The sequence below is a fragment of the Castanea sativa genome, chromosome 5 (genome assembly GCF_040712315.1).
Source record: "Castanea sativa cultivar Marrone di Chiusa Pesio chromosome 5, ASM4071231v1".
Lineage (NCBI taxonomy): Eukaryota > Viridiplantae > Streptophyta > Magnoliopsida > Fagales > Fagaceae > Castanea > Castanea sativa.
The window spans coordinates 64,643,573-64,660,594 of record NC_134017.1 but is presented as its reverse complement, the minus strand read 5'-3'; the positions used below and the strand labels follow the sequence as shown (position 1 = coordinate 64,660,594).

The 17,022-nt window shown below is 32.1% G+C and overlaps 1 protein-coding gene across 1 annotated transcript; it reads left to right on the top strand.

Annotated features, from left to right (window-relative positions):
• The first annotated feature begins 8,366 nt into the window (after window positions 1-8,366).
• On the top strand, window positions 8,367-16,371 carry LOC142637146 (putative calcium-transporting ATPase 13, plasma membrane-type). The gene is made up of 6 exons (XM_075811426.1): window positions 8,367-8,499; window positions 8,723-8,922; window positions 9,194-9,352; window positions 9,792-10,136; window positions 10,608-10,940; window positions 13,810-16,371. Exons 2-6 carry the CDS (start codon window positions 8,761-8,763, stop codon window positions 16,132-16,134), a joined length of 3,324 nt encoding a protein of 1,107 aa, XP_075667541.1. The 5' UTR covers window positions 8,367-8,499; window positions 8,723-8,760; the 3' UTR covers window positions 16,135-16,371.
• The last annotated feature ends 651 nt before the right edge of the window (window positions 16,372-17,022 follow it).

The following is a 17,022-nucleotide window of genomic DNA, read 5'->3' as shown; positions in this document are numbered from 1 at the left end:
ATTGTAATTTATAAATTTTGGTATTTAATTTGTAATTTTCGTTATTTTAGGTTTAGGGTTATTATTTTATTGTTTTTAGGTGCTTTTAATGTTTTTTGGGTCAAATTTAATTCCTGTTATGGTTAGGTATCAATTAGGAATTATTTTAGAATTTTTTTTTTGTCAAGTTTTACAAAGCCCTTAAATAGGCCCCTAAGTCTGTACACATTTTTTGAAATAATTATTCAATCAATAAAATTCAGACTTTTGTCTTTCTATTTTCTGGTGGATACCAGACTCTTTCTCCCTGTGGATTCAAGGAACTCTCGTGGATTCGAGGTTATTTTCAAAAGCAAGCGTGTTTTGTTTCTTGTTTTCTAAAAATAGACGTGTTCTGCTTCTTAACGCTTCCGCATCTCGCATCATAGAGGGAAATGAATATAATCATTTTATGATAATATTACTATTAGATCTCTATTTTAAAATAAAAAGTTGAATATAAATGGATATTTTAGGAGTTTCAGTGAAAACTTCATTAATAATTTCATTCCTTTTGATTCCTCAAATTTTTAGGGAATAAAAATTTGAGATTTTGAGAGAATAAAGATGAATGAGTGTTTCCTATTACCCATTTTATTCATTCCACCAAAACTGCCAAATAAGAGACCAGAAGGAACATTCCAAAATAATTTATTTTATTCCATTACTTTTCCTCCTTCCGAATGGACTGTAAAGGGTTTATTTGTTTAATTTTTATGAATTATGATTATCAGATTGTGTTATTAGATGATCATTTAGAGTGAAGGTTTTTAACTTTGAATGTGAAAGTACAACTTAATGTTGGTTAGTAATTATTAGTCAACTATCTTTTTTTTTTTTTTGCTGAGAGATTAGTTAACTACCTTACATGTACTATAAATGTGTAAATGCATTTTGGCTATATCTTAGTGTGTTTTAGGATGATTGAACTATGATGGAATACACATTTTATGATATTTTATTTTTAATTATGAAATTAACTAGTTCAAATAAATTTTGAGAAGAACTTAGCGTAAATTAAGTTATGAAGGGTATTTTATTTATGTTAATACAACTTATTGATGTTTGAAATAATAATTAGTTTTTTCAATTGTTCACAACCGCTATTATATATGCATATGAATCCTCTTAAGCCAATATTTTATTTTTTGAATTTTCATGCTTACAAATTTTAGGTTTATGCATATAGTTAAGATCAAAACCCTATATATTGAAACAAATTTTATTTGTTTTATTTTGAGATAACATAACTATATTATATCTCTATGTAAAGTTTTCTAGTGTGCCAAGTGACTTAATGAGTACAAAATACTAAAAGTCTAATATTAATAAACTATAAATAAAAAAAATAAAAAATCAATCATATATCTATTTAACAAAAATCATCACATGTTTTATCTTATTAAAATTTAGAATAAAAATGATCATAAGTAGTAGTGCTAAACTTAGGAAAGGAATTTTATCATGCATCTTGATGGGGATCAATTAAGGTTAACCTGTCCTTGGTTGTTGTCCATGACCTAACCACGTCCAAAGAAAGCAATCTAAGAATGGTAGAATGCATGAACAATGCTCATCCGTTAATAACAATGTGATCTAGTTTGAAGGAAGTCCTCCATGGACAACTAGATCCATGGACGACCAGGTTATACTTTGTAAATTCTATGAAGAATCCTCCAAAGGTTCCAAATAAATGTACCACAACACGTTGCTCTTAATACGTGGAAGGGATTCCTCGTACTTCGCTCCATATACCTCATTTTCTCTATTAACCACCCATATCACCCACGATGGTGGTGGATCCAAACAAGTAGACCCACATCTAACCCACAAATAAATCCAAACAAGTAAATTGCATTCACCCAAGGTAAGTTTTGACCATTCACAATTTTCCATCATTGTGTTTTAGAGAGAAAACTGACTTACATCATCACTATTTCAGCCTACTAATTTTCGCGCATCATCACATCTAATTACATTTATTTTTTCTAATAATTCGATTAATTGTGTATATTTTTATGGCAACAAAATGTGCTTATTTTTAAATTTATCAATGTATATGCATGGGTTACAAGCTACTACTGCTAGTAATAATTGAATAAAAATAATTTCTTAATTGTATTTTGCTGCAAAGTTTTTTTTTTTTTTTCAATTTATAAAGTAGGTTAATATATATATATATATATATATATATATATATATATATATATGAAAGCTTTTTATTCATGATAAGTATATGAAAAAGTGGCACTACTTTGATTAACATATTATAATTAAATAATAAAAAAAGTTGTGAAATAAAATTTAATGTCACCAGCATTTTTTTTATTTTCCTTCTTAACTTCGCTGGCATTGATATATTCGGGCTGGTGTATGAATCAGAATCACTACCATCCCATCTACTACTCATGAGCTCTTATCTATATCTATATATAAAAAGAGCCAAGTAGGGCTGTCCATGGGTCGGGTTTGTGCCTAACTTGAAACTGACCTGACGAAATCGGGTGGTAAAAAATCTCACACGCTGTTGACTACCGGAGTAGTCGAGTCAGGCATATCAGATCTTCAATGGGTGGTGGATAGGTTAGTTGGCGTCATAGATCTGAGAAAACGGCAAGAAAAACCCAAATTTGGTGAAAATCTCATCAGATTCTATGAGATTTCGCCAGATTTGATCAAAATCTCAATAGATTTATGTGAAATATCGATGGAATCTGGGTTTTTTTGTTGGGATCTGGAAATGTTTTGCCAGAATATGGGTTTTTCGTCGAAATATGGGTTTTTGTCCATCAATTCGGGTTTTTTGGGTTTTAGGGGAGGGAAACCGAAATTGACCCGCCGTAGTCGATTTCTAGTGGTGAAGATCCGCCGCTGACTGTCGAAGTAGTTGGGTCAGCTGGCGTCAGATCAGATTCGGTTGGTTTCTTCGGGTGGGTCGGGTCTGCGGATGGGTTTGGACAGGCCTAGAGCCAATGCATTATAGCTGCAGTAAACAGCTACAGGATTTTGGTTTGTTCAATGTCTACACTGTTTTGCTGGCCTCTTTCTTCCTTTCTTTCTTCTTTTTCTTCTTTTTCTTCTTTCTTCTTCTCGCTAATATAGTTTGGTCAACTCTTTTTTTTAATTAATTTTTAAAAAAAATACAGTTATTAGTTAACAAAACAAATCGTCACAATTTTCATAATTGTTGAGGTGTTACTTCCTTATAGGTCAAAATAAAATATCATACTAGAACCAACCACAACTAAAAATAAAGGTATTGTGAAAAAAAAAATGCTACATCCACAACATTAATTTTCACAACACTTTCATAACAAAGGTGTGAATTGTAAAGCTATAGTAGTAGCTACAATTTATTTTTTGGTTTGTTCGATTGCACTGTTCATTGGCCTTTTTTATCCTGGTAATATCGTCCAGTCAACTCATTTTTTTTTAAATTTTTTTTTATATAGAGCAGTTAGTTAACACAACAAATTGTTACAATATTTTCACAATTATTGAGGTTTAATTCTTTATAGGTCAAAATAAAATATCATACTAGAACTAACTACAACTAAAAATAAAGGTATTGTGACTTCTTCTTCTTCTTCTTCTTTTCTAGTAATATCACCCAGTCAACTCTTTATTTTAAATATTTTTTTTATATAGAGCGGTTAGTTAACACAACAAATTGCCACAATATTTTCACAATTGTTGAGGTTTAATTCTTTATAAGTCAAAATAAAATATCATACTAGAACTAACCACAGCTAAAAATAAAGGTATTGTAAAAAAAGAAGTGCTATATTCACAACATTTTCATAACAAATCATAGACGGTAATGTTGTACCATTCTGTTGAGTCAAAATTCACTGTTTCATATACAGTTTTCTTAGGTTGAATTTTTGTATCTTTTATTGTATTTTTATCTTTATGCACCATTTTAAGTAAAAACACATAGTTTTACACACAAAAAATAAAAAAACATAGGATAAAAACACTTTTAATCCTTTATGTTTAGGATAGTCCACAATTCCTCCTTTTTTTTTCCCCTTAATATTTTGGAAAATAATAAACATGTCATATTGTTATTGTCTCAGTTAAACCCTAATGAAAACTTATGATTCTTAAAATATTCCATTGTGTAATGTCTAAAATACCTCCATTAAATTTTAATATCCCAAAAATTTTCTTCACGTACTTTGAGTTTTAGATGGTAGCAATGCTTAGAAAGTTGGAATGGTGATATAATATGTTTTATTTATTACCTAGAGAACATTGATTTTCTAGATTTAAATATTCGAAACTTCTAATTTATTTAATGGAAAATTCAATGACACGTGCTTTTTGTTTTTTAAATTTTTTCTTACCTAAAATCGGCGTTCATTAAAAACTAAGTAAACTAATTAATATTGCACCTAAACTCATGTAGAATGATAAAAAAGAAAGTATGAATGACAAAATTTTTCATTGTGTATGGTTGAAAGTATTTGATGAAGAGTTTCAATTGTAGTATATGATATCATTCATTAAGAAAATTTAAATATTGTGATATCTCTTAGCAAAAATGAGTTGCTTATTGTTGGGAGATGATGATATTCGTTAACATTCTTAGAAACTTTTAGGAAGTGGATATTGTCTTTAGTAAATAAGTTCTAAAAAACTATTATAGTAAAATAGATATTCAAATGTTAAATAGCTACCATAACTTTGTGTGTGATAAAAATTCTTATACAAATGAGATTAATTTTGTATGACATACATTTTTTTATGTATAGAGTTATACTTCTTTAAGTAAAAATTTTATCTTAATTTTCTCACTTAAGGGTATGTTTGATTGGGTGGATTTAAGGGGAATGAAAAAAAAAAGAAAAAGAAAATGGGAGAGAAAACACGTTGTTTGGTGGGACCCAGACGGAAGGAAAAACACCTTGCCAGCCAAATACCAGATTTACCTCACCCTTTTCAGTTTTCAGTGTATCTGACTATGCGTATTCCCCCGCGCCCCCCCCCCCCCTTCTGCGAGGGTGGATTCTCAAAAAAAAAAAGAAAAAGAAAAAAAGACTATGCGTATTTTCCATGCAGAGTTACGTTCACACCTCACATTGTGTTATTTTTTTTCCTTTCAACGTCTTTCCTTTTTATTTTTTTTATTATTAATTTTTTTTGGCTGAATTCGTCTTGCATTTTTTGGCCTTTGGTTTTTCGCTTTTTTTAATCAACGGTGCTGTTATCAATTGGGGTCCTTTCACTCTTTTTTTTTAAAATTTTTTTTTATTATTTAAGAAAGCACCTCTAACTAGCTAGTGATTATTAACCAGTCAGTTTTATATCATCTCGATCTATGGCAAAGACTAAAGAGTCCACTTGATCATTAAGATGTGATTGGTCTAGGTCAGGGCTTGCAAGTCATTGAAATTTCTGAGGTCGATCGCATGACATTGATATGATGCCCAACACCACACCAAATCAAGTTACAATGCCAAAAAAATGTCAAATATCACGATATTTACCTTTTTTTTTTTTTAAATTAATAGAAGAATACCATGAATTTACTTGAATAATGTTACATATCTAGTTCTCTGTCCAATCATAAATGGCCATGTTATATCACTAAATTCATGTGATGCATTAAAAAAAATAAACCAATTGAAAGTCACCATGTACTTCTTAGTAGGTCTCATTATTAATAGGAACAACTAAACTATTGTTTTTATTTTTAGAAAAAAAATTGCAACCTAACGGCTTAGCGCAACCATGATTTTTAAGTCAAACTTTTATTATATTTGTTTGAGATCCGCTTATTTTATTAAAACTGAAAACTTTTTACTGAAAATATTATAAATAAAGATAAAAATTAACTTAAGTAGTACAGTGCAACTCATAAATAATACTAAAAAATATAATGAGACCCATAAATAGTAACAAAAATAAACTAAATAATAAAATAAATTGACAAAAATAATCTTTACCCCGATGTTCAATAAAGCTGAATAATACATGATTGTAATATTCAATAACCAAACAGACAATAAAGTGCAAAATGGTAGGACTACTCGTATCTCAATTAGGTGAGACATTTTTGTGTAAAAGCATGGATTTCTTTCCTGCTCAAATATTTGCCGACCCCCAGCCAATTGAACATTGTGTATGTACGAAGAAAGTTAAAACCGCGTTGGTAGTGAAAATGTCAACATTGGCGTGCTTATCCCAGTGTATTTAAAAAAGTAATATAAATTATTATAAATTGATGATGATGTATGATTGAAAAGAAATAAATTGAGAGAAAAAGTCGAGTTATGAAATAGATTTGCGTTAAGCTCACGTGGCTACGTGAGGAAGCTGGGCTGAAAGCTCACTATCCACAACATATAGGATTCTAGATTGTACCAGTTTTATATCTTTTGATTGTCCGCCTGAGTACGTTAGGAATAATTTGGATTTTGATTTATCTGGCATGTATTCGATCAGGCTGAGGCATGGTCCTGACGTGAACATTAATCTTTAGTTTTAATGAATTCGTATTTTAACCAAAAAGGAAGAAGAATTCTACATTGTATTTTACGTTCGTTTTCACGTCAGGGTCCGTTATGTCTCACTGTTCATTGACTTGATTTTAGTTCTCAAAGTGCGACGTTCACGTGATTTGAGCAATATTATATATGTATAAAGAAACTTTGAAAACTTTCACTTATAAGTCATCATAATTTTTTATTGGAGTTTATGTTTTGATTTTATGTTAGAATTTTTTTTTTCTCTTTTGTGTGTGTTTGTTTCTTAATAAAAAATTGTGCTAACATTTTTGACACTAATTGATGTGTTAATTAAGCTTATATCGGTTTTCATCTTGGCTAATTATTAACATTATATTTTTACACACCATTAACAATTTCCATCAATAAGTGTCAAATTTGTTGTATTTTTATTTTGTCTATAGACCTTCTCATAATTTCTTTTAAAAAATATTTCACAACAAATTTTAGGCGTCAATCCTTTATTAGCCGGTTCTTTTCTGAGTTTACCATTGACATTTCATTTTTACTTACCACTAATAATTTTCCAAATAAGATTGTTTTGAAATTGTTGTCCCTATTATTATCCATTAGTTTAACAAAGCTGCGGAAGTAAATGATAAATTGATTACAGTTTGATGAAATAATAATACCATTCTCCTTAATTTCTTAATGTCACATATTGACTATCTGAGCCAAGCCAAAGACTTAGGTTATTTAGTATATGCACTTAAAAATTGAAAATTTTATTTAAAAACAGGTATAAAAATACGTTTGAGTAAAAAAGTGTGTAAAAATACATGCAATATTGTTTAAAAAATTAAAAATTGTTGTTTAAAAATATGTACCAAATACCTCCTTAACCATCTAAAGCTGGTGAGCCTCATAAAGATTTATAATATAAAAGGAAAGAAAAAAAAAAGAAAGTTTCTTAAACTCTGAACAGAGACTTTGTAATTGTAATTAATTGATGTAAATGGAATTCTTAGTGAGCCTCAGAAAGATTTATAATATAAAAGGAAAGAAAAAAAAGAAAGTTTCTTAAACTTTGAACAGAGACTTTGTAATTGTAATTAATTGATGTAAATGAAATTCTTAGAAAGCTCCTTATTTAAAGGTGGAAAGAAAGGTAATCTGAAAAGAAACACGTGTCCCCCTTACTATATTGAAAGCTCCTTATTTTATCATTTCTTTTTCCATTTTCTCGTTCTTTTTAATCAGGGTTGATGGTTTAGAAACCACCCAGATAGGACACTCAAATAAAAAATATATCATTTCTTTTTTCATTTACTAAGGGTCCGTTTGGATAGAACTTATTGCTGAAAATTGAAAACTGAAAACGGAAAACACTGTAGCAAAATAATTTTTAAATGTGTGAATAGTGCCGTGAGACCCATTTTTAATGAAAAAATTGCTGAAAAGTGAAATTTATGGGTCCATGAACAGTGCACGGATGCACTGTTCATGAGGAATTAGTCAACAACTACGGCTTGAAAAAAAAAAAAAAAAATTAAAAACGCTGAAACGCACCACTTGAACGTGGACAGACTATCCAAACGCCCTCTTAGTGTATTGGGATCACTATTATCCTTTTTGTAGTGACGAATCTCGTACGTGCTCTCAATCTTTTCAAACACGGTAGATGGTCTAGAAACCTCCTAGATGTTCATTAAAAAAAAAAAAAAAAGAAGAAACCTCCTAGATAGGACACTCCAATAAAAAATATACAAAAACACAAAACACAAAAACAAATTCGCCGTGCCACACGGATCCTATGAATGAGCTGCTAAACTAGCTCCTCTATTTAAGCTCACCTTTCACCCTTTGCTCTCTTTTCATTTTCTCCTTTTCAAGTACAAACTCTCTTTCCCATAAATCCTATCTTCTTTCCTCTCATTCTTTTCTTGTAGTATTCATTCACCGCTCACCAGCATTCTTAATTCTTTCTCGTTCTCGTTCTCCTTCGACGACGCTGCTTTCAAATTACTCGGTTTTCATCCTTTCTTTTTCAATCCTTCGACGTTGCTACTTTTAAATCACTTGAAAAAACTTTCATTTCTTATTATAATCTTAATAAGAATAGTTTGGGAGCTAGATGCTCTTTTTCTTCACCATCAATATATACAGTTTATTTCTTCAATCTTTTTCTTTTCTTCATAGCTGTTTTGTTTAGGTTAACCCTATCGATTTATTTATTTATTTCCTTATTGCAGAAAGAGTCTTTTCCAGCCTAATTCAGACAAACTAAATAATGCTAACCAGCAAAAGCCCTAGAAATGAGGTCCTTGAGTCTCAGAAAACGGTCTCTCCAGGAGGAGATGAATCTGGGAAAGGTTCTCTTTTTCTCGACAGACCTGCAGCCTCACCATCCATTTCCTTTTACAGTAATATCAGCCCAGCTGACACAGGAGCAGTATGTTTTCTATATATGTTTTTCCCTTGGAACTTGGGTCGATCTGTATGGGATCGATAGTGAAACTTTGGTTTGTTTGTGCTTAAGCATATGAAAAAATCTAGTAACATGCCCAACATCACAACATATTGAAGTGGTTGACCATAAGTGTCAAGGCACTTTTTTTTTTTTCAACACTCGTAGAAATATTCTCTTTGAAGGACTTGCTCTGAATTCCGTGAAAATTTTAATGACCTGAAAAATAAAGCTCATATTTTGGGTCTTATTTTAGGTCAGTGGTGGCCATGGTGGAGACCTAGAGTCTCAACAAACGGTCTTGTCAATGGCCAGTATAGCTCCAGGAGCAGATAAAGCTGACAAGGGTTCTCTTGCACTAGACATAGTTTCGTCAAGGACTTCTAATATCAGCCAGGATGACTCAGGAGAAGCAGTAAGTATAAGTTTTCTATTTTCTCTCCCATGGATCTATATATGGTAAAAAGTATACCTTTAATTTCTTTGAGCGGGCTTATTAATTGAGCTCTCACATGTCAGCCATGAAAAAAAAAGAAAAAAGAAGAAAGAAAAACCCCTGCTATATTTTGCCCTACTTGTTGATGGAAGTGCTTTAGTTATCTTCAAGAGGTGATGGAGGGATATGGAGAAAGAAGAGGAGAATAGGTGACCAGAATATACTTTCTTGATTCTTGTGTCTGCCTTCAAGTCAACTGAGTTCAAGAATTAACGTAGGTTTGGATGGAGAAGGATATGGAGAGATATATCACCTTTACTTTTATTCTCCTCTCCTCTTTCTCATTCTCCTTCTCTTCCAAACATAACATTAAAGAATAGCAAGAATACTAATATTTAATCTAATTGATATTTTGCAGGCTGTGAAAATCTCCAACTATTGCATTGGTGATGCAAAACTGCAACAAGCAAACATTGCCTTGATGGTAGAGGAGGACTTGGATTCAATACCGAAGGTTGGAGGCATCCAAGAAATTGCAGAGGCTCTAGATACAGATTTAGAGAAGGGAATCCCTGGTCTTGAGCACGATCTATGCTCTCAACGCATAGCTAACACAATCTCTCCAACACAAGCTCCTGCCCGAAACCATTGGCAATGGATTGTTTCAATGCTACGGGATCGAAAACTCATACTGAAAGGAGATGAATCTGAGAAAGGTTCTGTTGCTCTAGATAATGTCAGCCCCGGTGACACAAGAGAAGCAGTAAGGTTTTTTATTTTCCTGTGGAGTGTGGATCTATATTAGTGGATAATGAAATTTTGGTTAATTTGTTTGAGCTTATTATAAGTCATATACTTGATCTGAATTACATGCTTACTTTGTCGATCTGTTTGAAAATTTAAAGGCCTTAAAGATGGAGTTCGTATTTCTTTTAGGTCAATCTTGGTAATGGTAGAGACCTTGAGCATGCCTACTTTGTATGTTTGAAAAATTTAAGGGGGTCTTTTCGGGGTCATGGGCTGCTTCATCAAATCACCCAATCTAGTGTTCGTGCCCACTGATGCAACTAGCATGCAACCCTTTCCATCAATCACCTTTGCATCATAGAACATAAAAGGGTTCTCCTCATTAATGGTGGACTCTACTCCAAGTCCTCCACTCCTTTCTCTCTCTCAAACATAACATTAAAGAATAGCAAGAACACTAATATATAATCTAATTGATATTTTGCAGGCTGTGAAAATCTCCAACAATTGTATTGGTGATGCAAAACTGCAACAAGCAAATATTGCCTTGATGGTCGAGGAGGACTTGGATTCAATGCAGAAGTTTGTAGGCATCCAAGAAATTGCAGAGGCTCTAGATAGAGATTTAGAGAAGGGAATCCCTGGTCTTGAACAAGATCTATGCTCTCAACGCATATCTAACACACTCTCCCCAACACAGGCCCGTGCCCGAAACCGTTGGCAATGGATTGTTTCAATGCTACGGGATCGAAAAGGTGATGAATCTGATAAAGGTTCTGTTGCTCTAGACAATCTCAGCCCCAGTGACACAGGAGAAGCAGTAAGTTTTTTTTTTTTTCCCTCATGTGGAGTGTGGATCTATAGTAGTGGAGAGTGAAACTTTGGTTAATTTGTTTGAGCTTATAAGTCATATACTTATTCTGAATTACACGCTTACTCTTTCTATTAATGGTAGAGACCTTGTCAAGTATATCTGCAAGACACTGTTGGAACGAAATCGTTTTGAAACTGAAGGAGCAAATTCACGTACTATAAGAGCAGATAAAGCTCTGAAAGTATAAGTGTTTTATTTTCTAAAACATTTTTTTTAATAAATTGAATTAACACGTTGTAAATATATTATGATGGCAATAAAATGTCTTAATATCTTTTATAAGAGAAATACTATATTCATAATATTTTTATTATAAATCCTAAATAGTAGGTTATTACTTATTGTTATTATTTTCATTGCTAAGTTTAATTTATAATAACAATTTACCACTGAAGATTTGTTATGGAAATGTCATAAAAAATATTGTGAATGTGGTACTTTTTTTCGCAATACTTTTTTATTTATTTATTTTTTATAGTTATGATAATTGTATTAAATATTAAATGTTACATTTATAATATTTGTATAATACTTTTACAAGAAATCTTCGATTGTAGGTTATTAATGATTCTAATTTGAATCCACTATTAAAATTATTTTTTTCCGATCAATAATAGCTGATAATAACTTGTTACTTAAGAGTTATTGTAAAAATATTGTAAGCATAATATTTTTTTAATGTTAAAAATTTTTCTTTCTCATCAAACGGACCTTTTTTTTTTTACTTATTACAAAAGATAAAATTTGAATAAACTAAAAGTTCTGTAGTTAGAGCCCTTGACTTATTTTATATAGTTAAGTAGATTTGATAGAGCTATATACAAGTCACGGACTCACGGTCAAGATTTATTTTTTTTCAAATGACCTAGAGCACTGAGGGAAAAAAAATCGCAGCTATCTTTTGCCCTCCTTGTAGATTCTGAGAGAGGCTTTCAAGTAGTGGAATATAGGCTGAAAGTGGGCAACAAAAAGAAAAAAATAGTAAAAGAGAAAAGTTAACATAAGTTTAAGGGTATCAATTTAGAAAATTTTTTATAAAAAAAAATCAATTGAATTTTATGGCAGTTTTTTATATTTTTTACAAAAATGGTATAAACATTTTTCTAAAATAGTCAATTAATTATCTAAGAACACTCATTAATTAGACCCATAAATACTTTATGGGATGTGAAAAACTCACAGACTTGTATTTACCGTCTACGTAAAGGGCTTGAAGATGCTGGTTGTATCTTAGGGCATACTTCGGCAGTTCGGCTCAATCACATGATGGTCATTGGCTTGCTTTGAAAATCTTGGGGCATATTTCGACTCATAGCCTTGCTTTAAACTCGCCCATGTTCATTTTCTCCTTTTTTTTTTTAATTATTTTTATTATTTTTATAGGTGTTTTGGAACTTTTGGTACATGTTTTTACCATATATATTAAAATACGACCTGAAATGTTAAAAAGTACTACTTTCTTTCATCATCCATTTAAAGAAAAAGCATGTGTAGAAAAATGCTTTTATTATTATTCTTTTTTTCTTCTTATGTTAACAGATTCCACTTTACAACATCTCAAAATTTTCTAGTCACCTTTCCTTTCATAAACAAGAAATGGAAACTATATTCGTTTATAATTAATTGCAAGATCTTTGTTGATTAATTACCCATTGAAAATAAAATCTTAAATGCAGCTTGTAACTTGTAAGGTTGACTCTTGGGGCATGTTTGTTATGCAGTAATAGGTCCTATAATAAATTATTATTTATGTGAAATAGTTATTCGATTACTTGATTTCATATTTATTGTAGGGAATAGTTGTTTCTCAAAAATAGTTATTCTTTAAATTGAGTAGTAATTATTTTTATTTATTTATTTTATTTTTATCAAAGTCTTCACCAAAAAATAGGGTTATATAATGAACCAATATATTATTCCAAAAAAAAAAAAAAAACATAAAAGACTATATTGCTACTTCAATATTCTATTTCCATAAGAAACTGCATTTACATTGCCATGCGGAAAAGTGCAGTGGTAGACTGGTAGTTCTCAATTAGAATTGTCAAGTTTAGAATCTTCGAATCAAGTTTCAGATTATGATTATTTATTCTTCTGGGCTGATCATAAGATGCAGATTTTAACTTGATAATGAAAACAATTGTTCATATATTAAGCATAACGATTAATGAGCATATTTGATCATTTGAGTTATTGAATGTTTCTTGAAGAGAAAACATGAAAAGATAGAGAGTATGTTTTGTAAATATTCGCATCACATTTTGTTCCCAAATGAGTTACACATGGCAGTATGGCACACACCCATTTCATTGAGTTAGGTCACAGTTTTTTTTGGGTATTGTATTGTATCTATACTATTATTTAAGGGGCTTCCCCTGTTTGGATTCCTATTTTCTTAGTTCAAAAATGCCCCTATAGTCCCATGTTTAAATAGAGACAAAATTAAAGGATAATCTGGTAAAAACTCATTTTTTAGTTCAAAAATGCCCCTACAGTCTTATGTTTAAGTAGAGACAAAACTAAAGGACAATCTGGTAAAAATACAACTCCAACTCTCACTAAAATATTGCCTAAAAAATAGAACCACTCTCCTATTAATTTTTAAATTGATTTATTCACTTATAAATTAGATTTTTAAAATAAAAATCATATATATATATATATATAAAATAATTAAATACAATTTTTTTAACAAAATAGGACCATTAAAAAAGAAAAGTCTCATTGCACGCGCGAAGCGCGCGTGATGAGACTAGTTGTAAATAATTATGTTATTTGCAAAACTCTAATATATCATCTTATTATTATTTCTCAGGATTTGGAAATCTCATCTGCATCAGCTCAAATCTCAATTACTGTAAATTTGGATGGTGAGAATGACAACTGTATCTGTGATGTAAAACTCCAACAAGCAAATATTGCCAAGATGGTAAAGGAGAAGAACTTTGATTCAATACAAAATTTTGGAGGCATCCAAAGAATTGCAGAGGCTCTAGATACTGATTTAGAGAAGGGAATCCCTGGTCTTAAGCAAGATCCATGTACTCAACGCATAGATATTGCTAATTCATCACCCTCCCTAACACAGGCTCCTGCACGAGGCTGCTTCAAATCACTCTTAAAAACATGCAATGATTGGATTGTTTTTCTTCTCTTCGTGTATGCAATGCTGTTACTTGGCTTTGGGATCGTTATGAAAAGCCCAAAAGATTGGCATAAAGGTGTCATCACAATTCTTTTCATCATGGTGCTTGTGGTTATTCATTCCCTAAGGGAACTTTGGCTCGAACGTTCGCGACAGATGTCAAGAAGGCAGAATACTTCGGAAATGCACCAAGTGGAAGTTGAGGTCATTAGAGGGGGAAGCTCGCAGAAAGTATCCATCTCACATGTTTTGTTGGGTGACATAGTATGCCTCGAGTGGGGATCTCTAGTCCCTGCTGATGGTTTGCTCGTATCTGGTGAATACATAAAACTGGATGATGATCTTGACTCCATCATTAACAACGAAAACCCATTTCTGTTCTATGGTCCAAAGGTGATTGATGGAAAAGGTCGCATGCTAGTTACATCAGTGGGCATGAACACAACATTGGGTGATTTGTTGAACCAGGTTACCTATGGCGCCCTCAACAAGACCCCATTACCAGGGCAACTTGATAAGCTGAACACTGGCATACAAATTACAGGGCTTTTACTCTCCATCCTCAACCTTGTAGTGTTGTTCTTCCATTTTATGCTTCTAAAGAAAAGATTTCATTTTAACCTCCCAGACCTCAAGGGGAAAGCAGTTGCAAGTAAAGAGATCATGGATACGAGTAAGAAAATTTTCTTGACACCAAATGGGAAGTTCAACACATTATCAACTTCAATTCTTACGTTTCTGTTTGGAGTAACAGAAGGGATACCATTTGTAGTCACTCTTGCCATTGGTTATTGGAGTAAGAAGATGCTATTTGGCAGGGCCACGATTCAAGAAACCTTGGCTTGTCTCACCATGAATTCAGTCACAACTGTCTGTATCGACAAAAGTGGTTGGCGATCAATAAACTCAGAGGCAGCTGACTCGACAAAAAGAGAGATAGAAGCTTGGATAAATGCTGGAGTTAATATCATACTGGTTTCAGAAGATGATGTCACATTATTGGAAGACATAGCTTGCAAGTGTGGACTACTTCCCAATGCAGATAAATTGAAGCTTGAGGCTAAAAATTTTCAAAATTACATCAACGAAAAGCAGATGGATGAAGTGGATAACATCATCTTCATGGGAAGTTTAATCCCTTCTGACAAGCTCCTTCTAGTGCAATGTTTGAAGAAAAAAGGTCACACAGTAGCAATGGTTGGAATTAAAACAAATGTGATTCCAGCGCTAAAGGAAGCTGATGTAGGGATCACTATACAGACTTTTGGCAGTGAAATGGTTAGGCAAAGTTCTGACATCATCATTGTGGATGGAAATCTCAGTTTCTTGGACAGTCTTGTGACTCTTGTCAGATGCGGAAGATGTATTTATGACAATATTCGCAAGTATTTGCAACTTGAGCTCACCATGAATATATCAGGGTTGTTGATAACCTCTATCACAACAATGTTTTGCGGAGATTCTCCAATTACGACCATCCAATTAGTCTGGGCAAACTTTGTTGTGACTCTTCTTGGTGGCCTTGGATTATTGACTGAGCCACCATCAAAGGAACTGATGGAAAAGCCACCATTGAGAAAAACTGAACCGCTTATCAACATGGCCATATGGAGAAACGTTGTCATCCAAGTTCTGTATCAACTTGGCGTCTTAGTGACATGCCAGTTCAAAGGGCAAACCATCATTGGCATTAATAAGAAGGTTAGTAATACCATTATCTTCAATATTTTTGTCCTCTGCCAAGTCTGTAACATTATTAATGCAAGACAAGTGGGGAATAAGAATGTGCTTCAGCACTTTTCTCGTAATCCCTTGTTTTTGTTGGCTGTGGGTGTTATTCTGGTACTGCAGGTCGCTTTTATTGAAATTGCACACATTTTGGTAGCCAATGCAAGCTTGACTTGGATTCAATGGTTCATTTGTCTTTCAGTTGGGATGGTTTTGAGGGTTATTAATTGTCTATTGATTGGGTTACAAAGTGCATGCACTTCTTGATGAGCAGAACAACTTGTCGTGCATCACATGAATGACAAAGGGACATGTCGCGTACGTACATACTGATATCTTTCATTATCGATCTGTTGAAGCTAGCTACGAGTTGTGCTGTACATTAGAAGAAGCTATTTTAAGTTTGTAACTTATATTACGTGTGATTGGCTTTGGCTGTTATTACTGGTGTTAGTTCGAGAGTCAAGATTCTGTCGAAACTATAGATAATGTAAAGGTTATATGTTGCTGTGTATTTCATTATTTATATGTACTTCATCTCTTGAATATATGACCAATATTTTGAATCCATTCTCTCATGTTTCACACATCTCACTGAGTTTGTTCATTTAATCATTTTTCCTTTGTTTTGTTAATAAATTTATCAGTTTATTAATTGATTTGAGGTTTTCTTGCTCCACTGTGTATTGTCAAAAAACAATATTCCCTGCAGGGATGGGCAACGTGTGGGCAAGGCGGTGGTAAGCAGCATGTGGTAATCTCTCTCTCTCAGTCATTTGGTTACTATTATCTTTTAGATAAAAATTATTTACGTGGCAAACAAGCAAAATAAAATTTTAGTTTACTACCATCTCAATAAAAATTAATTTTTTATTTTGACCACGTTAGTAATTTTCATCCAAAAAATAATAGTAGGGACTAAATTGATATGACACTAAAGATTATGGGTCAAATTGACACAATTAAAAGTAATGAACCAAATTGAAATATAATATAAATAATAGAGATCAAATACATAATTTTTTTATAAATAAATAAAAAAAAGACATTTTTTTATTATTATAAAAAGTTGGGAATGCTTAAATAAGACTTGGAACGCTTACAAGTCCATGAGAGTTAATGAGAGATATGTAATACACGATCTAAATTACAACT